We start from the raw sequence: 25,737 nt of genomic DNA, 5'->3' as shown, positions 1-25,737 counted from the left end.
AGGTAGAGAAAACTCCAGCTCAAAAAAGAAGAATCCCTTTGTTATGCCTGCTGCTCTGTCCCCCAGGCAGAGACACAGAATTTACAGCTGCAGTCCTCTTTTACAAAACCTTTTAAAATCCTGCTGTGCTTCTGGTTCAAATGATCTCAAAATAATCTCAAAATGATCCCACTGCTCTGCCACCACGTCAAGGTTCCTTCTCCACTTTGAACTCTAGGGCACAGATGTGGGGACCTGCATGAAAGACCCCCCTAAGCTTTTTCTTACCAGCTTGGGTTAAAAACTTCCCCAAGGTACAAACTTTGCCTTGTCCTTGAACCCTATGCTGCCACCACCAAGCATGTTAAACAAAGAACAAGGAAAGAGACCACTTAGAGACGTCTTTCCCCAAAATATCCCCCCAAGCCCTGCACCCCCTTTGTACAGGTGAACACAGACCCAAACCCTTGGATCTTAAGAACAATGAAAAAGCAATCCGGTTCTTAAAAGAAGAATTTTAATTAAAGAAAAGGTAAAAGAATCACCTCTGTAAAATCAGGATGGTAAATACCTTACAGGATAATCAGATTCAAAACATAGAGAATCCCTCTAGGCAAAACCTTAAGTTACAAAAAGACACAAAAACAGGAATACACATTCCATTCAGCACAGTATATTTTACCAGCCATTAACAAAAGGAAATCTAACGCATTTCTAGCTAGATAACTGACTAATTTAACAGAGTTTCTGAGACTGCATTCCTGACCTGTTTCGGGCAAAAGCATCACACAGACAGACAGACCCTTTGTCCCCCCCCTCCCTGATTTGAAAGTATCTTGTCTCCTCATTGGTCATTTTGGTCAGGTGCCAGTGAGGTTATCTTAGCTTCTTAACCCTTTACAGGTGAAAGGGTTTTGCCTCTGGCCAGGAGGGATTTTATAGCACTGTATACAGACAGGTGGTTACCCTTCCCTTTATTTTTATGACAAGCCCATTATAGGGATTGTGGCTGCTGACAAAACAGAGATCCTTCTGCAGGTGCAGCTTTTGGATAGTTACCAGGAAGAAGGGGATCTGGAGCTCGGGTTGGACCTGTCTGCAATAAAAGGCAGAACTTTCCATTCCGGGAGAAAAGTGTTGACACTGGCATCCTTTGAGTTCAAAGACCCCCATGGGAGAGGGGCAAGGTACTCTTACACTGGCCCCCATTGCGTGCCTCAGCCTGGAGCTGGAGCAACTGAGGGCTCACATGCAGGAGCGATGGGCTTCCCATGCTCCTTCCAGCCGTGGCCCCAGCTGAGCGTGCTGTCAAGGTGCTGAATGTAGTCGTGGAGTGACTGTGGTGCCCCAGCTGGTCCCTCACATCAGCCCAGTAGCTACCTTCCTCTCCCCAGCTGTGGGTGGGATATTGTTTTATTGGAGGGGATTCAGTCTCTTGTAAAGTGTCTGTTGCGAGCGGGGCTGCTCTGATAAAGCTCTCCGTTGGCTCACGCCCTCTAGATCTGCGAAGTACAGAACGCCACGGAGATGACCTGCCAGGCTCCAGCACTGGCCGTGGACCCAAATCACCAGTCCGAGCTAACCGAGCGCCCAGAAGAGTTTGGTTTCATCCTGGATAATGTTCAGTCCCTGCTGATCCTCAACAAAACCAACTTCACCTACTACCCAAACCCAGTCTTTGAGGCTTTCAACCCCTCGGGGATCCTGGAACTGAAGCCAGGAACTCCCATCATCCTAAAGGTGAGGAGATGGGGGTAAGGGAGCAGCATCAGAGAATGATGATGCCCTCCAGGAACACATCTGGCCAATCACAGCTCCTGCTAACATCCCACCAGTCCCAACAGAGCCCCCACCAGCATCTCACCAGTCCCAGCATCACCAGTCCTACCAGAGCTCCTGCCAACATCCCTCCAATCACAGCGGAGACTCCACCAGCATCCCACCAATCGCAGCACTGCTCCTGCCAACATCCCACCAATAGCAGCACAGCATTCTTAACTTTACCCCAAACCGCAGCAGATGTTGTCTTGTGCTGCCGGAGCCTGGTGTGCGGATTGGATTTTTCAGCGGCAGAAACTGCACTGAAAAGGGAAACACGGAGAGAGAACGTTTGTGATGTTCCATAACACCCTACCCGCAGGGGACAGAGCTTCGAACAACTAACCTTTTCACTTCTTGACAGTTCACCCTAATGGATGTCCATGGAGTAGACCCTCAGCTGGTGTAATGCAGCATAGCTCTGTTGACTTTCCTGGAGCTACACTGGTTTACGCCAGCTGAGAAGCCGGCCCCATGTCTCTGTTGGTGCTGCAGTACTTGACAGTATGGTTATTATGGCAGCCAGACGCAACACGTTTGGAATGATAAAGCTTGCTCACTCGCCATTTGTGCAAATCCGAGAATAGCCCCTTTGTGGGTTGAGACAATCTGTGAGCCAGACAGCAAGCAAGAGCACTTTATGGCCTACATTTTCCAATACGGGCTCCTGTATATGATGTGTGTGCAAACAGATACTTGTGCACACAAAAGACACACTTGCACATTCAAAACAGGCAACCATTTTGCAGGTGTACGTGTGTTTTGTGGGTCCAGTTAGCTGCTTGTGCAGGCACAGAGTAGACACCTATTTTTGCAAATGTAGGCCTGTAATTCCAGAGAGACAAGGTGCAGGGGAGCCCTGTACCAATCTATCCCGATCTTCCAGGGGTGGGTCAGGATTTACTCTCATTGGGGAAGGCCGTAAATGATGAGCCAAGGAGAGCATGTCTAGTGATGGCACTCACATCACAGGGACAGCCCAATGGCATGTTACACCCTGCTGAGATTTTGTGGGTTTGCTCCTCTCGGTCCAGGGGAAGAACCTAATCCCGCCGGTGACTGGAGGGAACGCCAAGCTGAATTACACCGTGCTGATAGGAGAGAAGCCATGTGTGGTGACCGTGTCGGACGTGCAGCTGCTGTGCGAGTCCCCGAACCTCATTGGACGGCACAAAGTGATGGTAAGTAAGGCATTAATGGGAAACCCCGAGAGAATGGGAACCACTGAGAATTCCAGGATCCTTTGGAATTTGATCCCATCATGGTAGTCACTAGGAACTTGGTGACCCCCTCCAGAAGGCAATGCCTCAGTCCTGGGTGGGAGTGTTAACATAAACAAACTTGGAGACCCTTGTAGCTCATTAAGGATCTCTTAAAAGCATAGTGCTCCGACAGCTGGCATCCCCTGTTATAGGGAATCCCTTCAGTAGAAGCCCACTTCTCTGCTTTGCCTGGGACCAGCTGTGTGGTGCCAAAGTACTTGTGCAGTGTGGCTACATGTAGGCGGCATGACACCTCCATGCCTCTAAACGCTCCTGCCAGGGGGAGAGTGCTCTGTTTGGCTTAGCACTGGCTGCAGCAATAGCATGGAAAGGGTTAAAATCTGCCACCTAGGAAAAGAATGAAAGTGCAGGGCATTGACCATAAGGTGAATGGACCTTCGGGCTTTGGTGCCTAAAGATTACGCTGCCGTCTGCATAATGTAGTGTTATTTTTAGTAGTATTCCTATGAAAAATGAAGATCGTGGTGAAATTGTGGCCTGAGAGGTAGCTCATCCTCCTCCCTCCATACCACTCCTTTATCCTCCTCTTCTCCATACTCTGAATACTGTCGATACAGAATGAGTCAGCAAAATCATTTGCATTTTACAGTCCTATTGGTTGAAAGAAATGAATCTGCAAATGACATTACACCCTGGGCATGCAAACAGACAAGGCTGCTGTCTGCAAATGTGGATGAGCAATGTTTCTGATTGACCCTGATCAATTTATTTTCCCTTGTAGGGTAGATTTTTTTTGCTATTATTTCAATGGTGAGAAATCTGTTGAGGTTGCTGGTGATATAATACTTGGGTACGTAAGGAGAGAGTATTTCTGAGTTAGAGCAGAGAACTGGTGGTTAGGATGCCTGGGTTCCGTTTTTGACTCTGCCACAAACTCACTGTGTGACCTTGGTCACTTCACCTCCCTATGCCAGAGTTTCTCCTGCTGTAAAATGGAGATGATCATTCTTGCCAGCCATAACGTGGGGCTCAATTAATTCACAGCTGTAGAGCATATTATGGACACACTAGTGATGTCATTCTCTGCTTTCATTCCAGGGCTTTTGAATAGGACGTAATGAGTCCGCCAGCATTTTCATGGATGCAGTTAAAAAGCTCAGTCAGGGGCTGGCAAAGCCAAGGCCTGGGAGATAAGCCAAGAGGCAGGAGGATGACAAATTAACCCAAGGCGTTCAGTGAGACTGAGAGCAAAATTGGACCTTTCCATGACACAGGGATTCTCTGATCACTGTAGCCTTCGTTAGATAGAGAGAGTCACAGAACGAGGCTCCCAGTGTACAGGAAAGGCCACCCTAGAAATGTGGGAAGATGGTTGCGTTTAAACATGTTCGTGAACATCAGTAACATGACAGTGCACTAAGGGTGAGTTAATGCCATAAATCTGCAAACACAGAGCCATTGCTCTGATAATGGCTGAGCTGCGGATCAAAGACAGACGGTTACCTGCAGTAAAAGCCACTGGTTTAGCAATGGCATGGAAGCCGGAATTAACGGAGGGAACAGCCGTTCTGGGGAATGTCTTCTCCAGTCTGACATTGTTGTTCCTCAAGTTAGTGCCTCACTGTTTCACTGGAATTCCACTGTGAGGATGAGGAGGGAGATGGGAATTAACAGTCAGATCTCCTGGGTCCTTCTGCCAGTGATAGGCTGTGTGATCTTGAGCAAATCACTGAACATCTCCCTTGCGGGGAAGTTGGGGGTGGTAACACTTACCTAGGTCCACAAGGGCTTGTGAGAATGTGTGAACAATTGCAAAGGGGGATAGTGAAGTAGGAAACAACGGTGATAGTGTTTCGTGTGGATGTCAGCGTGATCCCTCCCTCGGTCAGCTCTCAGGGCAAGGATCAGCAAAACAGTGACAGAGTTAAATAACAAGAGGAGAGAGAAAACTAAAAGACATGGATCGAGTGCATGGTTTTGAGATGAGCTATGAAAAGGGGTGAAGTGTCACTGAGGTGAGAGGAGGGGAGAAGCTGCAGAGGAGAGAGATGCATGTATGTGAGAGGAGGGTGGTGGGGAGGTGGAGGTTGAGACTAAGGTTTGCATCAAAACATCTCCCAAATCCTTAGTCACCACTGTGTGGAGGTCAGGTCTCCAGGGCTAGGTCTGGGAGGGAGGGAGCATGTCCTGGGATGTATAGAGTCCTGGTTGCGACAATAGAATTAGCACAGTGATCATCCTTTCGTAAGCTAGATCGTGGGTAGAGGATCTGGCACAAATCTACTCCTGCTGGTGCTGAATTCCAGTTTTGCCTGAGGCTGGAGGAGAGACCTGATACCACAGAGAGTCTCACTCCCAGAAAGCATGTCCAGATCAAGGTCCTTGGCAGGGCCATGTGTGTATAGAATGGATATGGAGGTGTCTGCTCTGTGCTTGGACCATACATAAAGTGTAGGATTCCAGTTTCCCACTGCTTTCTGTCTCCCTCAGTCCTCAAAATTACAGGGAGGATCTGAGCAGAATGTTTGCCAAAGGCTTGGATTGTTAGCCTGAGTGCAGTGAAATCAAACAAGAGGTCAAAGAGGGCCAGAGAAGAAGAAACTGACAAGGAAACCAGGTTGCTTGCGGTGAAGCCAGAGCTGAGAGTAAGGATGTTAACTCAGAATCCTAGAAGCTACTATCAACCCATCTGGTCACATCTAGTACGTCCCCCAGACAGGGCAAGATTGCTCTACCACGTCCATTCTCCGGTCCATGTTAAATAGTCCCAGCAACCTCATTTTGGGAGACAAGCCAATGAGCTGATACGTCTCTCTGGTAGGGAGCATTTTCTCATATTTAGTTTAGATTTCCCGTTTCTTAATCCCATCCCTGCTTCTTGACAGCTCCTGTACACTCCCTAGGACATACACCCTGCTCTCCTTCTCATACAGTGCCCTTGTCTCTAGAGCTGCCTTTCACTATGCATGGCTCACACGCCCACAGGAACCCTCTGGAGGAAATCCAGGCTTCCCTTTGCTGTCTTTAGAGCGGGTGTTTCATTTTTAGCAGGTTCTTGATAAGCAGGTTCTACATGCAGAGGCCCTACAGCCGCAGGTCCCAATCCCAATCCCAACAGCGCTCACTCAGCCCTTCACCTTCCCATGGTAGACACACTGGGCCAGATCTTCAGCTTGTGCAAGTCAGGGTAACGGCACAGAGGGGCGGTGTCGATTTACACCAGCTGAAGATCTGGCCCATTTAGTTCCCTGCTGTTTACCGTGGGTGAGTCCTGCAGACAAGACCATAAAATCCAAGGTCACGTTTGCTCCATGTGGCCATGAAAGAATCCCTGGCACATGCTACCCCACTGCCCTTTGTGAAAAAAAATCTCTTTCCCCCAGCTCTTGTTTTCTGGGTCATCTGCTCTTACCCCGCTGGGACGGGGGTAACTCCACAGTGTGGGAGGCATGTGGCGTTCCCGCAGCATGACTGGCAGTATGTGCGTGCAGGATGAGAGTCTCGCTCCGCTGGGAAGAATTCCTTCCGTCGGCTCTCGCAAAGTAGTGCCTGAAAAACAGGTCCCTGCATGCGAGGAGGAAGGAGCAGGTACAAGAGGAGCGATCTCTCCCCAGACATCTCGGAGCCACATCTGGACTCTCCAGGATCACTGCCTGCCCAGGAGCCTGGGTGTGCCTCCTGCCATCCTGCTCAGCAGGGACACCGCAGGGTCTCAGGGACTGTGAACCCCCTCTCCCCTGCCCTGCCCAATGCTGGGCCCAGCCCCCTCCCTCAGCTAAGCTTCCCAGTGCCAGTTGCCTCCCACAGCAGCACAGGGAGGTGGCTTGTGTGCCCACACCCTGGAGAGTGAAGTGGGGCAGAGACGAGCAAGGCGGCAGGCCAGGGAGCAGGCTGCCCGCTGAGAACAGGCAGGGAGAATGCGGCTGGCCACCTATCTGCTGGCACTGCTCGTGTGGCTGTGGCCCAAGGCAGTAGCACTGCCCATGCCCAAGTGTAGCCCACCAGAGTGTCCCACTCTATAAAAATGAATGGGAACAGCATGTAACAACTAACCCTCTAGGGTTGCAGTCTGGAGCTGTGGGCAGGCTCTGCCGGCACACGGGCTCCCAGCAGCCCCATCTCCGAGGTGATCCGGGAGGTGCAAACCTCTTGGGGTCAGCAACACCATCTGTTGGGGTGCCAGCTACATGGTGTCTCTTAACCAGGAAGTGACCCCTACGAGGCCACCTAGAGCTCCAAGCAGGGCCGTCCCTAGGGCGTGCGAGGCCTGGGGCGAAAGTGACAAATCCGGCCAATTGGTCTGGCCCGCGGGACTCCCCAAAGTGCCCGGAGCAGTTGCCCCGATTTGCCGTACCCAAGGGACATCTCTGGCTCCAAGCAATCGCCAAGGGCACTAAGAGTTCAAAGCAAAGCCTTGGGGTCAAGCCCTGCTCCGAGTTACCCTGGTGTAAGGCTGGAGTAACAGAGCAGGGGCTCTGATGAGGACGTGCACTCTAAAGACGACGCGTTGGGCTCCACGGGCCCCGTGTTTATTCGTCCCCTGTGGCCTCTGGATCCAGTTTGTTCAGTTTTACAGATCAGTAGAAGACTGTTTTACCTGCCAGCTCAGCAACCTGTCGCTGGGGTTTGACATGTCAGCTGGCATCTTCTAGCACCCTGCCCAGTAATGGGGCTGTCTCATCAGAATGCAGCTGAGAGCGGGACCAGCACCACACAACAGGGTCAGGCAGCAGATGTCAGAACATACCCAAGCTGCAGTTCAGCCAGGACACTGCAGCTAATAATTTTGCTCTCACAAGAAGCACAAGTGGGTGTGTATAGATTACGTGCCACCTGAACCTGACCTTTACTGCATCTTTACTGCATACCTTTAGAGCATCTAGCACCACGCTGGGCTCAGGATCTAGTCAGAAAGAAGAGTGCCACTTCCTATGTCAAAGGCACCACTTCTCTGCGATTCGTGGTCTCCCATCCAAGCACTGAGTGCTTCAGACCCTGCTTAGCTTGGGAGAGCAGAGAAGGTCGTTGGGTCAGGTGCTATTGCTGCAGGTTGAGTTGGTTGGAGTTCCTCTGAGGAGTAACCAGGCTCTGGGAGATCCTGTTTGCTGGTGTTTGCTAGATGCCTGTTTGCTTATTCCCCTGCAGGCTCGAGTGGGAGGATTGGAGTTCTCCCCAGGGATGGTCTACATCTCTCCTGACAGCCCGCTCAGCCTGCCGGCCATCGTCAGCATTGCCGTGGCTGGCGGCCTGCTCATCATCTTCATCGTGGCCGTGCTGATTGCATACAAGCGCAAGTCCCGCGAGAGCGACCTGACCCTAAAGCGGCTGCAGATGCAAATGGACAACCTGGAGTCCAGAGTGGCTCTGGAGTGCAAGGAAGGTACGATGGAGAGGTGGGGCCCCAGGGCTGGCAGAGGGCATGCTGAAAGGAAGATATTAATTCCCTGAAAGTTTGCAGTGAAAAACAGCTCTAGCTAGAGGACCCTGATCCACCAAATTTGGATCTGGCTTTGGATCCCCCTTCTCCAAAGTTCTGGCCAGTTTAGATCCAAGGTCCAGTTGGGTCCATTCAAAAGATAAGGTTCAGCCACTGAATCTGGATCCAGTACAGGAGCCAGTCACCCTTGGAGCTCAGGAGCATTCAGACACAGTCAGGCCCACCTCTGGTTCTGACACAGTTTGGCCCCTTCCACCTGGGCTGGACAAACGGTGATAAAAACAGGCTTTGCTGGAACCCTGTTTAAACTGAGTTTCCTAAATCAGGGTGGGGCTTTGTCTAGATGGAACCTTTGTCTGGCATTAGATCAGAGGCAGAGGCTGGTGGGTGGGCAAGTACAGCACATCTTCCTCCTCCCCCATCACTGGTGACACCCGTACAGGTGTTAGCCTGACCTCCTTCCAGGTAGGGTCAGGGTGGGTCTGGACCATCGCTGCAATGGGGATGGGTTTCTTTGTCTCAGCTTTTGCAGAGCTTCAGACAGACATTCACGAGCTGACGAGCGACTTGGATGGCGCTGGCATCCCCTTCCTTGATTACCGCACCTATACCATGAGGGTGCTTTTCCCTGGCATTGAAGACCACCCTGTCCTGAGGGATCTGGAGGTAAGCAAGAACAATGACCATCTCCTCCCTCTGGCTGCCTGCTTGGCCCCTGCCTCCCCATTCTGTCTGGAATGGAAGAGACACCCTCACAGTACCGTGACTCTGTGAGTGACATGAGCGAGGTCACTGCCTTGTGACACAACCTAATCTGTATTGATGCAGCATAAAGACACCACATCAGCTCACTGGGATGCTGCTCTGCAACAGCTGAAATAATGGTGGGTTTCCTGGATGAGCCCGTATGCCAGGCTCACAGTGGGGAGACCTGGAAAAATGGGAGCGTTCCACCAGTGGTGGGATGAGTGGTGTGTCCATATTGAAGAGTGCCAGGGAGTGTGTGTGTCTGTCTGTCTGTCTCCACTGCATTAACTTTCTCATGGGATTGGGTCCTCTTCCTGCTGGAGTGTGCTCTGGACTTTTTCAATGAACAAACACTAGGGATGGGACCCGAGGCAGATCCACATACCCTTCCATGGCATTGCAGCATTCCCTGGCAAGTGCACTGCCCATGGACACACTGGCCCTTTATGATGTCTGTGCAGCCCTCCAGGCATGGCGCCCCTCCAGGACATTTGCACTGTTCATGGGCACGGCAGCTTCTCAGGGACCTCTGCACTACCCGAGTCTATGGTGTCTTCCAGGACTTCTGTGATGCCCATGTGCACAGTGGCCCTTGGGATGTCTACACTGTCCATGGGCACGGCACACCCAGGACGTCTGCACTGCCCATGGGCACGGCACACCCACGATGTCTGCACTGCCTGTGGGCACGTCACACCCGGGATGTCTGCACTGCCCAGGGGCACGGCATACCCGGGATGTCTGCGCTGTCCATGGGCGTGGCACACCTGGGATGTATGGCAGTACTTTCAGAAAGGATTGGCAGCACCGAGAGAAGATATATTTTTAACATGTAAAACATGCTCTGTAACTGCATTGCTCTTTGTGATGGGATAACAAATTTGCCACGTTAGTGCTCAGCTTCAAACGCACCCTGGGTTTGGAGGGAGCTCAGCTCTCCTGGTCTTTTTCTGCCCAGGGAACCTCCCTGTTGTGCGGATGAGCAGCAGTGTCCCAGGAGGCTGCGGGTTGGTTCAGTGCATTACATCACTGGTGAGAATGAGTGTGCTGAGCCTTATAATAGTCCCAGGTGAACATCTGTCCACATTGCAAAAAACATTTTGGAGTTTGGCACAGCAGCCAAGCTCTGCTCCAGGGAGACCTGGGCTGGGATAGCTGGGGCGTGCTGCAGGCCAAGTCTGAGGGGTGCGTTGGCAGAGCTCTCTGGCAATCTTGGCAGGCTCTGTGCTTTGGAAAGGTCCAGGCATGGGCTAGCAGGGAAGGCCAGGGCGGAGGTGCATTGGCAGAGCTGTGTAGGGGAAGCTGGCACAGGCTCTACCCTGGACTAAAGAGTAATTGGACGTAGCTGGTGCTCTCACTCCTCCCCTTCATAGAATCATAGAATCATAGAATATCAGGGTTGGAAGGGACCCCAGAAGTTCATCTAGTCCAACCCCCTGCTCGAAGCAGGACCAATTCCCAGTTAAATCATCCCAGCCAGGGCTTTGTCAAGCCTGACCTTAAAAACCTCTAAGGAAGGAGATTCTACCACCTCCCTAGGTAACGCATTCCAGTGTTTCACCACCCTCATAGTGAAAAAGTTTTTCCTAATATCCAATCTAAACCTCCCCCCTGCAACTTGAGACCATTACTCCTCGTTCTGTCATCTACTACCATTGAGAACAGTCTAGAGCCATCCTCTTTGGAACCCCCTTTCAGGTAGTTGAAAGCAGCTATCAAATCCCCCCTCATTCTTCTCTTCTGCAGGCTAAACAATCGCAGCTCCCTCAGCCTCTCCTCATAAGTCATGTGTTCTAGACCCCTAATCATTTTTGTTGCCCTTCGCTGGACTCTCTCCAATTTATCCACATCCTTCTTGTAGTGTGGGGCCCAAAACTGGACACAGTACTCCAGATGAGGCCTCACCAATGTCGAATAGAGGGGAACGTCCCTCGATCTGCTCACTATGCCCCTACTTATACATCCCAAAATGCCATTGGTCTTCTTGGCAACAAGGGCACACTGCTGACTCATATCCAGCTTCTCATCCACTGTCACCCCTAGGTCCTTTTCTGCAGAACTGCTGCCTAGCCATTCGGCCCCTAGTCTGTAGCGGTGCATTGGATTCTTCCGTCTTCAGTCCTTCATGAGGACTGAAATTCTGCTAACGCTAGAGAAACACGCCTGCATAGAGCAGTGACCGTTCAGGCTTTCTTATTTGCCAGCATCTTCCTGGGAAAGGTATCAGGGAGGACAGTTGTTCCTTGCTCCCCAGTCAGGAAAGGGAAGTAGTGATGCAGCTCGGATGCTACTTTGTGGTAACCAGTGGCAGACGTTGCTTTCAATGGTGAGCGTGGGACAACCATGTACCCGGAGCACAGTCGTACCCTGGGCCTTGTCCTGCTCTCCCCAAGCTCTCCTCATTTGGCTTTATAGAATAAACAGTTTCCCACAAACAATGCATTTGCGTACACACAGAGCTGCTTGCATACCTAGGGCCAAATTCTGCCCTCATTTACACTAGCAAACACCAGTGGACTAGAACAGAAATTGGCCCATCCAATGCACTGAGTGCCTGCTCCCATATACACACATACACAGAGAGTGGGGGCTTTTCCCAAGTGCATTGCAGCCAACCAAACCTTCCAGCGCTCAGAAATCAAACCATTTCTTCTGACCCCTTGGACCTCTGGCTCTGTTGCCCCATCACTCAAATCCAGGCACGTTTCTTCCACCTCGTAGACGACAGCAGCACTTCCACTGCCAATCTGCTTTGCTAAAGAAGCCAGAGCAGGGTCTTTTCTGCTACCTTCTTTCTAGTGCCGAGAAAGAGTTAAAGTGAATGAAAAAAACAGACACCAAGCCTTGCCAGCCCGGTGAAGGTACCAGTTGGGAAAAGGCCCCAGCACGGGGCCTATTCAGAGCAGGTTCTCATTCACCACCTTTTTAACTAATTAACTACTTCCAGACACAGCTGAAATAAACTTTATGCTGCTCCAAAATTGCCATGGGATTAGCCAGCATTAAACATGCAAGCAAGCTAATTATTTCCTCACTGGTAGGGGTGATGGGTTGTGCTTGTTTGTTGGTTTTTGCTTACAGACAGTTTTGCAGTCTGTAATCTCTACAAAAAAATTTACGACTCTAAAAGAGTTGACAGTGAGGCAGTTAAACACAAAATCTGGAAGCGTCAAAGCCGAGACCTCAGTCCATCCGTCAGTCAACAGCACTGATGCTCCATCCTGCAGCCGGGCACCTGGCAGAACGGCTGTCCAGGAGGTAAGGCAGCTCCTGGGAAGCTGCCATTCAGGGTTTAGGTGATGTGTGGAAATGAGCATGGGATCTTTGTCTAGTACCCGGGCCGGGACCATGGCATGGGGTGGGGAATGGAAAATGCAATTCGGCATGGCTCCATACAGGAACATGCACGAGGACTAGACTAGCAGGGATTATGCATGTCATCAGGATTCAGGTTTATCGGCTGAGCTGTGTGTAGGAGCCCAGGAATGGAATTACATGGGGAGGGGAGGCTGAAAATCAGCACTGGGGCACTGGCGGAGCTCTGTGAAGGGGGCAGGATTGGAATAGTCACTGTGATAGGTGAGGATTGAGGTGGGTCGGCGAACTGGAGTGGGGGCTGGATTGTAACAACAGTGCGTGCAAAGGGGAAGGCTGGAGGAGTACAATCAGTCTGAACTGGAGTAGCAGGGGCTGCTGCAGGAAAGGACATCACAGCTTATTAACTTCACGTGGGTAGATACACCCTCCCCTTTAAACATAGCATGGAATGGATAGCTGGTAGAAATGAAATTAATTTGGTAACAAAATGTACATAGGATGACGTGAGCTCATGTGTAAGGAATGAAGGGAGAGAGAGTGACAAGTAAAACAAAACAAAATACGCTGTTAAAAGTCTAATATTTAATCTAGCAAGATACAGGCTTTGTTCCAGGTGGTTTCTCTCACCAGTCCATCTTCTTCCCAGCCATGGCTGATTCCCTCAGTCCAGACCTTCCACAGAAATACAAGGTGTTGACTTCCCTTGTCTTCGTAGGTGAAAGACCTTTGCCTAAGCAGGTTTCTCACCTATATTCAGTTCCAGAGACTTCAACCCCACCTTGGTTGAGGACTCATCTTTCTCAGCACGCAAGAGCTCTGCCATCTTCTGTCTGCTTAGTGATGGATGCCAAAGATGGTGTCTGTCCTTGCTTATATCTTCCAAAGTTAAATGACTTCGTTTCAAGAGGCTGTTCTTCCCTTCCTGTGGGCTTCCGATCCCCACTGTGTAAATGGGGCTTCCATTGTTTCTAATTCCACAGAGCGGTGACATCCCCTCCAGTCTGGGCATACTGTGCAGCCTAATATCAATGAGTAGCCGTAATTCCTTACATAGGGTTAATACAGACATTTCACATGGTATTTATTACTCATTATGCTTCATTAGCTTTCAGAAAAGGCCTCACTCTAGATACTTGTACAATACAGTAATATTGTCAGGGATGGAAGTAAGTTGAGTGACTTACCAGTACACTGGGGAAGGGGAGGGGCCTAGGGCGGTAGGAGCGGGGCTGAGGGGGGTCAGAGCCAGCCCCAGCCCACCCTTCTACTGGTAAGGTAAGGTAAGTGCCCTGTGAGGTAAGTCCTCCTCCTTCTTCTCCCCCCCACCGGGGTAGCAGCAGCAGCCCAGGCCTCCGGGGGCTATTTAAAGGGCCCGGGTCTCCCCTGCTTCTACTGCCCCAGTCCTTTAATTAGCTGCTGGAGCCCTGGGGAAGTGGCAGGGCTCCAGCGGCTATTTAAAGGACTGGGGCGGCAGAGGCAGCTGGAGCCCTGGCCCTTTAAATAGCTGCCGGAGCCCTGCAGCCGCTACCCCAGGGCTCCGGGGGCTATTTAAAGAGCCTGCGGCTCCCTTGCTTCTACCTCTCCGGTCCTTTAAACAGCCCCCGGAGCCCTGGAATAGTGGCGGCGGGGCTCCGGCAGCTATTTAAAGGGCCGGGGCGGTAGAAGCAGGGGAGCCCCGGGCCCTTTAAATAGCCACCGGAGCCCCACAGCCACTACCCCAGGGCTCCAGCAGTGGGGTTCTGGAGGCAATTTAAAGGCCTTGGGGCCCCAGCCACTGCTGGGAGCCCCAGGCCCTTTAAATTGCCCCCTGGGGAAGCCGGACTGCCCCAGTACGGTGCACCGGCTCTTGCTGGTACGCCGTACCGGGGCGTACCAGCTTACTTTCACCTCTGAATATTGTCTACAATCAGTTGATTCAGTTGCGTATCACTTTAGGTTCAAACCCCCCCCTGTCTTTATAGATCAGGAAACCTTTGAAATGGAGTCTTCTGAAAAGTGAAACCCAGCCCAAGCTCCTCTCTCCTGCTGGATGTACACTCCATCCTGTTTCCTCCCCCACTTGTCAGTGTGAGGTTTGCCTCCACCTCACATTAGCTTGATGGGTCTGTTCACTGGTTATATGTAAATTGAGGTAAACACACATTCCTTTATTTGGGATAGACCCGTTTAACAACTCCCCCTGACATAGCTGGTTCACACACACTTCAGTTATTATGCCAGCATATATTCACAACTCTTAATACCCATCATGTACGTACCTGATGCAAGAATATTAATGATCAGTGACGCAGAATCATAGAATATCAGGGTTGGAAGGGACCTCAGGAGATCATCTAGTCCAACCCCCTGCTCAAAGCAGGACCAATCCCCAATTTTTGCCCCAGATCCCTAAATGGCCCCCTCAAGGATTGAGCTCACAACCCTGGGTTTAGTAGACCAATGCTCAAACCACTGAGCTATACTTGATAGTTTTCTATTGATATCTTGCCAGGCGTATTTTGTACAAAGAGTATTTGTGTGGAGGGTGTGAATACAGGTGTGTTTAGTGTCACAGTTGGCAGGAACCAAGTGGCAATGGGGTGGAGTGCCTGGGTAGGGGCGGGTTAGTAGTAGCGGGCATGGCCTGGCCCCTCGTTACAATGCTGTACATTGTTGCAGCGTGACCTTGTCAGGCCATGGAACCCTTGCTTCGCACAGCAAGCCCCATTCCACGAAGCAGTGACTGATAGGGGAGAGTTAGTGGCTTGCACCGGAGCTGGCTTTTTTTCCCCCTGGGGGTGCTCCACCCCCCGCTCCACCCTGAGGCCCTACCCCCATTCACCCCCCTCCCCTGAGGCCCTGCCCCCACTCCGCCCCCTCCCTGGAACCCCTCTCCCCCAGCGCCTCCTGCCAGCCGCTTGCTGCTCCCCTGGCCACCCCTAGGCCCACCAAATAGCTGATCAGTGGGCAGCCCTGGGGGCCGGACCCACTGTGGCTGGTGGGTGCTGGGCACTCCCTATTTTTTCCCGTGGGAGCTTGAGCCCCAGAGCATCTGCAGAGTCGGGGCCTATGGTGGCTTGAATATGAAGGAAGCCATTTTTCTCTTTTCCCCATTTTTCTCTTTTCCCCAGGTCCCTGGCTATCGGCAGGAGCGGGTAGAGAAGGGCCTAAAGCTCTTTGCCCAGCTCATCAACAACAAGGTGTTCCTGCTGTCCTTCATCCGCACTCTGGAGTCCCAGCGCAGCTTCTCCATGCGGGACCGTGGCAATGTGGCCTCGCTCATCATGACCGTGCTGCAGAGCAAACTGGAGTATGCCACTGATGTCCTCAAGCAGCTCCTGGCTGACCTCATTGACAAGAACTTGGAGAGCAAAAACCACCCCAAGCTGCTGCTGAGGAGGTGAGTCACCATCTGGCAGCAAAGCATTTCCTGGGTAGGGTGTGCACACAGCTGCCCCCCTACTAGCAGCATCCTCCTCTCTTTGGTCCTCTCCCCTTCCCTGAATTTCCTTCTCAGCAGCAGCTCCCACTCTTGGTCCTCCCCAAGCACTAAAATAATCAGTGAGTAAATAGATAATGTTGATACTGAGGTGTCACCATTGGGGTTTAAAGTTGATCGTCCAATCAGATGATGAGTCATTGTTTCAGGCTGCTTGCAGACTCAGGCAGTCCTTCCTGCTTCGCTTAAACTCAGGTCACATCTAGAAGGTTGTTTCTGCAGCCACAAGAGCTAGAAACTGACTTCATTTTTTAAAATGAAAGCAGGATGATCTAAGTATGTCATGCAGGACATATAAATACCCACCCATGAGCCAGATGTTTGACAACCCCTAGGTTAGTGTATGTGCCTCACTGCCTACTACTAGATGGCACCAGAACTGCTCAGCTATGTGTCACAGTCCCTGTTCCGATATGAGCAAATGAAGAGTCTCCTTCAGCTCCAGTGATAGGGACTGCATCTCCATTCAAGCACTGACTTTAGGAGCACCGGGATGCAAATTCTAGATCCCTGCTGTGGCTGCCAAGTCCTGAGAGGTGCCAGTGAGCCTCCACGGTCTGGGTCAGCATGTCTGCCGGGAGGAAGGAGACGGTCGGAGGGGGTTTCCTATCTGGTGCTAGCTGGTAAAATCCCATTGCAGCATCTCTGTGACAGTCCTGCAGGTGCTAGATCCATAACTGAATAAAGAGGCGTCAGGATCCCCAGAGCTGGCCAACACGTCATGTGGTTTTCTTTATCGATGTGGACCTGGATTGGTGACATTGGGCTTCAGGGCTGGGCCATATAATGCAGGATGGACACTGCCCCAGGGTGCACAGCAGGCTGCACCATCAGGCCATGTGGTGCAGTGTGGGCACTGAGCCATGCCACAAGCTGTGCGCTGCACGACACTCGCGAGGCACCAGGCCACAGGATGCTCTGTGAGCATCAGGCCATCTTTGTGCTGCAGCACCAGGGCCTTTGAAACTCAGGGAGCAGCAGGCATCAGGGTGTGATAGCTCAGTGGTTTGAGCATTGGCCTGCTAAACCCAGGGTTGTGAGCTCAATCCTTGAGGGGGCCATTTAGGGATCTGGGGCAAAAATTGGGGATTGGTCCTGCTTTGAGCGGGGATTGGACTAGATGACCTCCTGAGGTCCCTTCCAACCCTGATATTCTCTGATTCTATGTGCCATGAACACAGGTCATGTGAGCACCAGGCTGCATGACACTCCATGATCATGGGTCATGTGGGACACAGCAACCAACCGACAGGCTAGTGGCAATCACTGAATGAAGTGGATGGGCAAATCAGGCTGATTAGAAAGGGGGAAATCTGCACACACAGCCACCTGGACAGCCAGTGGCAGTGGGAAAGGAAATACAGAAAAGGCACTGGGGAGTTCCCAAACTAGACTCTGAGGCTGGCAAGGGCTTGTTATTACAATACAGGAGGGGTTTAATTTTAAAAGGGACATGGTCAGGTCAGACTGAGCCTGGAATTTAGGGCCTGCTTTCACCCCCCCTTGGCAAGGCGAGAGGTATTCATGGGAACGGAGACATTCAAATGGGGACAGTGTTAAATCTAAAACAGGCTCTTCAGGGAAGGGAGATCTTTAATGTGTGTTTGCACAGCATTTAGTCCAATGGGGCTCTGGTTTGAATGGAGGCTGCTTCCAGAATATAAAGACACAGGAACAAAAATGCAAACCCACTCCCCTGCTATGTTTGCCATCCAGACCCCCCGCATCTTGCTTAGGCATGAAAAGCAGGAAGCAAAACTAGCTAGAAACCAAAGGAAACTGTCGTGGGGCAATGAGGAACACCAAGAGCAAAGAGGCCGCATCAAGAGAGACAAGGAAATTTTGTTGGTTCAGCAAACTTGTGTGTCCAAACAATGGACAGAAAGGGACCACACAGAGACCCAGCTGAGCATCCCTAACCGTGCTGGAGTTATTCTGGGTTCATACCGGTCTAACTGGCGTCAGAATCTGGCGCTGAGGTTTTGACTCAGTCCCTACCCCGGCAGAGCTCCCACTGAAGAGTCAGCATGGGTTCTGCTTGCATATGGACCGACTAGTAACAGAGTGAGAGCCCCAGGACTTGCCTCACAATTCTGAAGAGGCCTTTTATTGGCCGCAACACAGTCAACAGATCCAGCTGCCCTGATAATCAGCGACAGGTGAATTTCCTCCACTGGTTTGGATCCATCTTAGGGATTTATTTGGCCCCCATCACCGCAGTGTCTGAGCACTTCACAATCTTTAATGTGTTTCTTCTCAAAGGCCCCAGGAGGAAGGGTGGTGCTATGAGCCCCACTGTACAGCTGGGGAAGCACAGAGTGGCTAAGTGACTTGCCCAAAGTCTCACAGACTCTCCTTCTTCCTGATGGGTAATCAGAATCTTATGGACAACCCAGACAGTGACTTTCCTGGAGCTACACACATGGGGCACTTGGCCCCTGGAGCCCTCCCAGTTGGACATTTCCAGGATATCCTTGTGTGTGTGATATCTCACATAGTATTCAGGCAATTTCAATCCAAGCCAGAAAGTGCAGGGCATGGCGTGTGGTGGGAGAGAAGTTAATCCAGGCTTTCCCAAACCTGGATTTGCGGTCATTTTGGTGGGTGGGAAAAGATTCCAGTTGCTTTTCATTTAGTCCAGTCTGGTTTGCTCATCCCAGTAATAACCAATGCCCTGCACTTTGCTTCAGTAAGGGGACGGCAAGCTGCTTTCATCCCTGTGCTCTCCTGTGCTTGGCCCTGACTTGCTCAGACACCTCTTACACTCAGCAGTAAGCTCCTTCAGTCTGATCAGCACGACTAACCATCTCCCATTCTCTTTTTGCTTCCGGGGGTGATTGTAGGACGGAGTCTGTGGCAGAGAAGATGCTCACTAATTGGTTCACCTTCCTGCTGTACAAGTTCCTCAAGGTGAGAGGAAGTGGCCCACCTAGGCATTAGACCACATCACTCATGGATGCTTTGGTGGTGGGGGTGGCCAATCTGTGCTGGGCACTTTCCAGACATGTGAGAAAGGACAGGCCTGCTGCAAGGCACTTACTTCTGAATGCTGCGGGAAAGGGGCAGTAGGAAGGCGTGAGGGCTGGGTGAGACCAAGAAGAGGTCAGGAGGAGGGAACGCTGCTCAGAGCAGCTGGCTGGCAGGTTTTCTCTTTGTCGGCAGGGTACACGAGATGGGTCCCTGAGGGGTGTTTCTGCAAGGACGGGGACCCCGTGAGCAGGGGAAGGAGCACATTGCAGCAGAAAGCTCAGGCTGTGTGCTATCACAGCCCGTTCAGAGTGCAGCTGTGACCCCACCAGACCCTTATCCTCACTGGCGGGACCTTCTGGATCCAGTGGCTGGTGACGAGAAGACCTTACTGTATCCTGGTTTTCAAAGGCAGGAGAAGATTGTCTGTCTCGGCACTTTGCCTTAATCTGGGCCAAAGAGCAGCCACCATGGCTTGTTTGGTAACTCTCATACCAGGATCCTCGCCAGACCTTCTTCACCCTGGGCTTAGACCCTTCCAAAGGGCAGGAGGGGAGCATGCTGCAGCCATGATAGCCTGGAGCCTCTCCTTCTAGTCCTGAGCACAGCACAGACAGAAAGCCGTTTCTGACAGCTGGTCTAGGTGGGAGGAGTTGGCGGTTCTCAGTCTGGTTCTCTGTCCATGTCACTGGCACCCTCACCTGCAGAATTGTCAGGAACGAGAGGGCCATGGAGTATGAATTTCAGTCCCACCCCTAACAGGGTTTCCTCTCGAGTAGGGCTGATGCAGTGGAACCTTGTGTGCTCTGTAGGTGGTCAAGGCATTCAGTGTCCAAGACACCAGCCCTGAAGTCACTAGGGAGGAGGAGATGGTATTGTAGCCTTGGTTCCCATGCTGAGACTGCCAGCAGAGGTGCTCATTATGATGTTGCCTTCTGAGATCCCCCTGTGCCTCACCTGGGCCACCACCCTAGAGACAGAACCCACTTGAACTTCAGACATGGACCTGAACTTTCCAGCACACGTCAGATTCCTCATCCTTCCAGCCACTCCTGGGCAGGATGGGGACTGACCAGCTGGAGGCAAAAGGCTCTGTATCCCAATGCCATTCCCCTGAGCCAGCCAGCCACCCCCGATGCACAAACTCTCCTAGCGGGAAGGTCTGGAAGGTCCCTGGAAGGTAATTTCAGTAGCTCCTAGTACCAAACTCCCATTTTCAGATGAAAAGAGCGGTTCAAACGCTGTGACTCACTAAAGCTCTTTTTTTATAAGATATATTTTCCCCCACCTCAGCTTCTTGTCTTCCTGCCTTAGCCTAAACACCAGCCTGATAAGGGCACTAGACAGCACATGGGAGCAATATAGGGCAGGCAGATTAGCTAATTAAGCGGCAGACAGGTGTAGTAGGTGAGAAAGGGGCCACTTTGCTTTGGATTATTAACTTGTTTTCTCCAGGATTTACACTAGAGGATGGTGATCTAGCTCATTGATTTGGGACAGACTGCTAGAGCAGAGGGGCAGCAGTGCAGGGAAGGTGGAGGGGAAGGTAGAGGGGATGGAGGGGAAGCAGTGCAGGGAAGGTAGAGGTGAGGGAGGGGATGGTAGAGGGAAGGGAGGGGAAGCAGTGCAGGGAAGGTAGAGGGGGATGAGATTGTGGAGGAGAGGAGATGGAAGGGAGCGGAGGGTGCGAAGGGGAAGGGAGGAGCGGTTTGAAATTGGAAAACGAAGGAGTTGGATGGAAGTGTCAGGGAGAGAGCAGCAGTCGGAGGAGGGTGGGAATGAATGGGAAAGGGGTGAGAGGTTGGGGAATGGAAAGGAAGGAGAGAAGAGGCGAGTGGGCGGGAGCAGAGAGGATGCAGGCTAGAGTCACCCTGGCCGCAGCTTCTCTCCTCCGCTCTCCAAAGCCCAGCAGGAGACGGTCCCCCCTTTAGGGCTGGGCTTGTGCTGGGTGGTGGGTGAGGCCTGGGGGAACTGAGCTCCTGGCCTGGGAAGCTGGCAGGTAGGAACCGATGATCTGCGGCATCGGACATCACCCGGTTTCCCTCCCTCGTGTCTCCGGGCAGGAATGCGCTGGCGAGCCGTTGTTCTCCCTCTTCTGCGCCATCAAACAGCAGATGGAAAAGGGCCCCATTGACTCCATCACTGGGGAAGCCCGCTATTCGCTGAGCGAGGACAAGCTCATCCGGCAGCAGATTGACTACAAGACACTGGTAAGTGCTCAGCGCAGCGGAGCCTACAGGAGCCCCTGGGATCTGCTGGGGAAAGTGTCTTCCAGAAGATCAGTGGCCAGGCTGCTGCCAGTTGGACAATTGCCATTTGTACTGCCAGAGGGACACAGCCTTGCTGGACCAACATCTCCTCAGGCAAGGGTTGGGAGGCATGGTGTGCAGGGATAGCTGGCAGATCATGTGTGGGCCTGGCTGTGACTCACACAGGACCATGTGTGTGTGAAGAGAATAAAGGAAACAAGGTGGGAGGAGACAGACCGTGGGGGAGGGTGGGGGCGGCATTTGTGGTGCCGAGTGAGGGCGTGAGATCTGAGCTCCAGACCAGGGCAAGTGGCCACACTGATGTTGGTTCAGGATGATGTATGTTCAGTAAGCCTCAGTGGTACTCTCCATCTGCTGCCAGTCCGATGGCCGCATTCTTTGGGCACCAACTCCACAAAGGCCGAGGTTACACTAACAGCCACCCCCAAACTGCAGTGCTCGGGTTCCTGCAAAGAGAACACTGCGGGCGGCCTGTGCTCACAGCACGGCAGAATGAGCTTGCAAATGGAGCTCGCAATATGCTTTTTGTGTCCCACCGTGTCCATCCCCCACAGCCAGGCTCACAGCTTCCTACGCACCTCTGAACCCACTGCAGCACGGCCCTGGCATCTCAAACCTCTGGGGGGGGCCTTCCAGCCCTCCCTCTGAGCTTCCACCGGCCTTCTTCCCTACCCTCCACCTCCACTGCTCTCACCTCCAAAAACAGCCCTCCACCCCTAGGCGCAGGGCTGCTTTCCACCCATCTGCCCTGCCTACCAACTCCTCCCTGCCCTTCCTCAGCCGAGCCACCAAATCCTTCTCCCTCTCTTGCTCTCACCCGGGACCTTTCTGCCCCTGCAGCCTTCAGCCAAACCTCCCTCAGAGCAACCCGCCCCTGACTTCTGTGGTGCTTCTCTCAGAGGATCTTGCAGTGCTCCGCCCCAGGACGCTGGCATTTCGCTGACGCTGAAACTGCGGTTAATAGGTAGCAGCAGTGCCCTCCGTCCTGCCTCCTCTGCCTGGCCGCAGCTTCTCTCCTCCGCTCTCCTCTCTGCCATCCGACCAATGCTCCTCCCCAGTCCCGGGCCCAGCTCATTCCCGCACTGGGCAGCCAAGAGTGCAGAGGCTCCTGCTGCGGCCTTCCCCGTGTGAAGTCCCCACAGCCTCGCAGCTCCGCGCGTTTCATTTGCTTAGGACGTATGGAGAGGGGGCAATTCCTCTTCCTCTCTCCATCTGTGCGTGTGTGTTTGTGCCGCACACCTCATCCCCTCCTGCCCGCTCCGGCTCCAGAGGAGGACTATGACTGGTGTGCAGGGTTTGCAATGGGGAATGGAGATGTGTCCCCTGTAACGTAGTGACAGCCAAGTTACTGCCTGGCTAGTTTACGGTTCGTGCAACGAGTGCTGCCAGGGAGAAGAGGAGAGGGTCAGAGTTCCAGATCTCCTGTACGATGAGGCCACAGGAGACAGGCCACAGCGCTCCAGGGCTCGAGCCGCCACGGCAAAAAATAGGAGGGTGCTCTGCATCAACGGACTGAGGCCCCGCCCACACTCCACCCCAAGGCCCTGCCCTCGCTCCGCCTCTTCCTCTGTGGCCCTGCCTCTTCCCGCCCCCGCTCCTCCTCTTCCCGCCCCCGCTCCACCTCTTCCCGCCCCCGCTCCTCCTCTTCTGCCGAGGCCCCGCCCATGCTGTGCCTCTTCCCTCCCCTGCTCTGCCTCATCCTCTGTGGCCGCGCCCACGCAGCACCTCTTCCCACCCCCGCGTTCTGCCTTTTCCTCCATGGCCCCACCCACACGGTGCCTCTTCCCGCCCCCGCTCCACCTCTTCCTGTCCACGCTCCACCTCTTCCTGCCCCCGCTCCTCCTCTTCTGTCGAGGCCCTGCCCGTGCTGTGCCTCTTCCCTCCCCCACTTTGCCTCTTCCCTGGTGGCCCTTCCCGCCCCCATTCCTCCTCTTCCACCAAGGCCCAGCCCCTCCTCTTCCCGCCCCCACTCCTCCTCTTCCTGCCCACACTCCTCCTCTTCCTGCCCACACTCCTCCTCTTCCGCCAAGACCCCGCCCATGCTGTGCCTCTTCCCTCCCCTGCTCTGCCTAGTCCTCTGTGGCCCTGCCCATGCTACGCCTCTTCCCTCCACCCTCCACGGCCCCGCCCGTGCTGCGCCTCTTCCCGCCCCCGCTTCTTCCCTTCCCGCCCACGCTCCACCTCTTCCCGCCCACGCTCCACCTCTTCCTGCCCTCTTCCTACCCCCGCTCCTCCTCTTTCACCGAGGCCCCGCCCGTGCTGTGCCTCTTCCCGCCCCCGCTTCTTCCCTTCCTGCCCACGCTCCACCTCTTCCCGCCCATGCTCCACCTCTTCCTACCCCCGCTCCTCCTCTTTCACCAAGGCCCCGCCCACGCTCCACCTCTTCCGCCCACGCTCCTCCTCTTCCGCCAAGGCCTGCCCGTGCTGTGTCTCTTCCCTCCCCTGCTCTGCCTCATTCTTTGTGGCCCTGCCCGTGTTGCGCCTCTTCCCTCCACCCCCCATGGCCCTGCCCACGCTGTGCCTCTTCCCTCCCCCGCTCCTCCTCTTCTTGCCCACGCTCCACCTCTTCCCGCCCACGCTCCACCTCTTCCTGCCTTCTTCCTGCCCCCGCTCCTCCTCTTCGGCCAAGGCCCCACCTATGCTGCTCCTCTTCCCTCCCCTGCTCTGTCTCGTCCTCTGTGGCCCCGCCTGTGCTGCGCCTCTTCTCTCCACCCCTGCGGCCCTGCGAGCAGCGGGTGCGTGGGGAGGGAGCAGAGCGGGGACGGGAAGGCGCGGAGTGGGGGTGAGGCCCTGGTGAGGGGTAGAGTGGGAGCGGGGCAGAGCAGCCACTCTGGCATAGTTAGTGGAGATAAAGGGCAGTGGCAGCTGGTGAGGGAGATGGAGCAATGGGGCAGGGCAGGAGCAGTAGAGGAGGCGAGCTACTTCAGGGGAAATGGGGGTATGGAACTGGAGGGCAGCAGTGCCCAGGGACAACACATGTGGCGGTGGGAGACCGAGGGAGGGGGCACGCCAGGTGCCTGACATGGGAGCTGCAGCTCTGCCCAGCAGCTGTGCAATGGGAGAAACTATGTGATGTCAGGGCTGGGGAAGTGAAGAGGGCAGGCATGGGGATGGATGAGGACAGGTGGGGAGCTGCAGGCCTCTCCAGGAAGATCAGCTGTGTGTGAGCAAAGAATTTCAGCAGACTGGTGCTGTCAAGCCATTGAGCAGAAGCTGGGGTGGCCCCCTCTTTAACATCCATGGTCAGTAGCAGGTCATTTCCCTGATGTAGAAACACCCAGAGATCAGTGACATCTTTGAGTAGCTCCCAATGTGGTGCCTAAGTGGTGCATAGGAATTAAAGGGTTAAGGACAGGAGAAGCAGCTGATTCAAAGCAAATAAGAACATCCTGGAATATGGAATCTAAAACTCAAGCCAGCCCTGAACAGAAGCATTGTTGAGGTCGGGAAAAATTCTGATAACTTTTCCAAAGATCGTTGGTCATTATCATCTCCAGAATGTCCATGAAATATCCAGTAGTTGCTCTAAGTTGCCATACTGTGATTTCTGAGATACCACAGTTATTTCGCAGGAACACATCAGAATTGCCATAATGGATCAGACCCAAGTTCCATCTAGCCCAGTATACTGTCTCTGATGTTGGCCTGTACCAGCTGCTTCAGAGAAATGTACCAAAACCCTACAGAAGGTAGTTATTGATTTACCTACCCCAAGGGAGAGTTTCTTCCTGACCCCTGAGAGTGATTGGGTTATGGCTTGAAGCATGAGGTTTATATCCCTTACTGCAGTTGTTTTCCTATTCTGAGTGTAATACTGCAGTAGTTTCACAGTGCTGTTAACTGCGGCCAGGTGTTGGCTTTTAACAGTGACTATTGTATATCGGCTCCTAACTAGGATAAACAGGATGAAATGGAGTGGGGAATACTGAGGCTGCATATCGAGTATAACTTAGTGACTGGAGGACCTATTCACCTGTGAAACAGTCTCCCAAGCAACATGGGACAAGCCCCATTGCTTTAGACTGGAGAAAGCAAAGAGAATGACCCTGTATTGGCCAGTGTTGAGATAGACTCGGTGAGCTCCATCCCTAGCTTCTACAAAAGCCATCCTGTTGTAGAGCCGGTTCACACGGCATCTCAGTATTGTGGCCCCTTCCTCCCTTCACATCCATTCTTAAAAGTATTCCACATGAAAAGTCACTTCCCATTTACCCTGCTGAGGAGTTTAGCATCAAGGTTTGCATTGCAGAAACTCAGTGTAAAGCTCTATCACAGTTTCTCAAAAGGAAAGCCAGACTTTTCCCCCCAGTAAACTACAGAACTCCCCCACATCAGTCTAAGATTCATAGCCTTTAAGGCCTCATCTAACCTGACTGCCTGCAAAACACAGGCCAGAGAAAATCTGAGCCACAGTTCCTGCATCAAGCCCATGACATGAGTCAGAGCATCTCTTTTTTCCAGTCTTGATGTAAAGACTTCAAGTGATGGAGAATGTCCCTA

General features: G+C 52.9%; 1 protein-coding gene across 1 annotated transcript in view; it reads left to right on the top strand.

The window, feature by feature from the left end:
- The window catches only part of PLXNA4 (plexin A4), a 577,474-nt gene that overhangs the window by 494,208 nt on the left and 57,529 nt on the right, over nt 1–25,737 (top strand). Inside the window, exons 17-23 of the mRNA XM_073328857.2 lie at nt 1,480–1,719; nt 2,832–2,978; nt 8,166–8,400; nt 8,981–9,123; nt 15,633–15,901; nt 18,844–18,910; nt 21,031–21,177. Of these exons, the coding sequence (XP_073184958.2) occupies nt 1,480–1,719; nt 2,832–2,978; nt 8,166–8,400; nt 8,981–9,123; nt 15,633–15,901; nt 18,844–18,910; nt 21,031–21,177 (1,248 nt within the window). The remainder of the gene's footprint in view (nt 1–1,479; nt 1,720–2,831; nt 2,979–8,165; nt 8,401–8,980; nt 9,124–15,632; nt 15,902–18,843; nt 18,911–21,030; nt 21,178–25,737) is intronic.

This window comes from Lepidochelys kempii, chromosome 1 (genome assembly GCF_965140285.1).
Source record: "Lepidochelys kempii isolate rLepKem1 chromosome 1, rLepKem1.hap1, whole genome shotgun sequence".
NCBI lineage: Eukaryota > Metazoa > Chordata > Testudines > Cheloniidae > Lepidochelys > Lepidochelys kempii.
The sequence above is the reverse complement of the archived record's forward strand: the minus strand, read 5'-3'. Positions and strand labels throughout refer to the sequence as shown.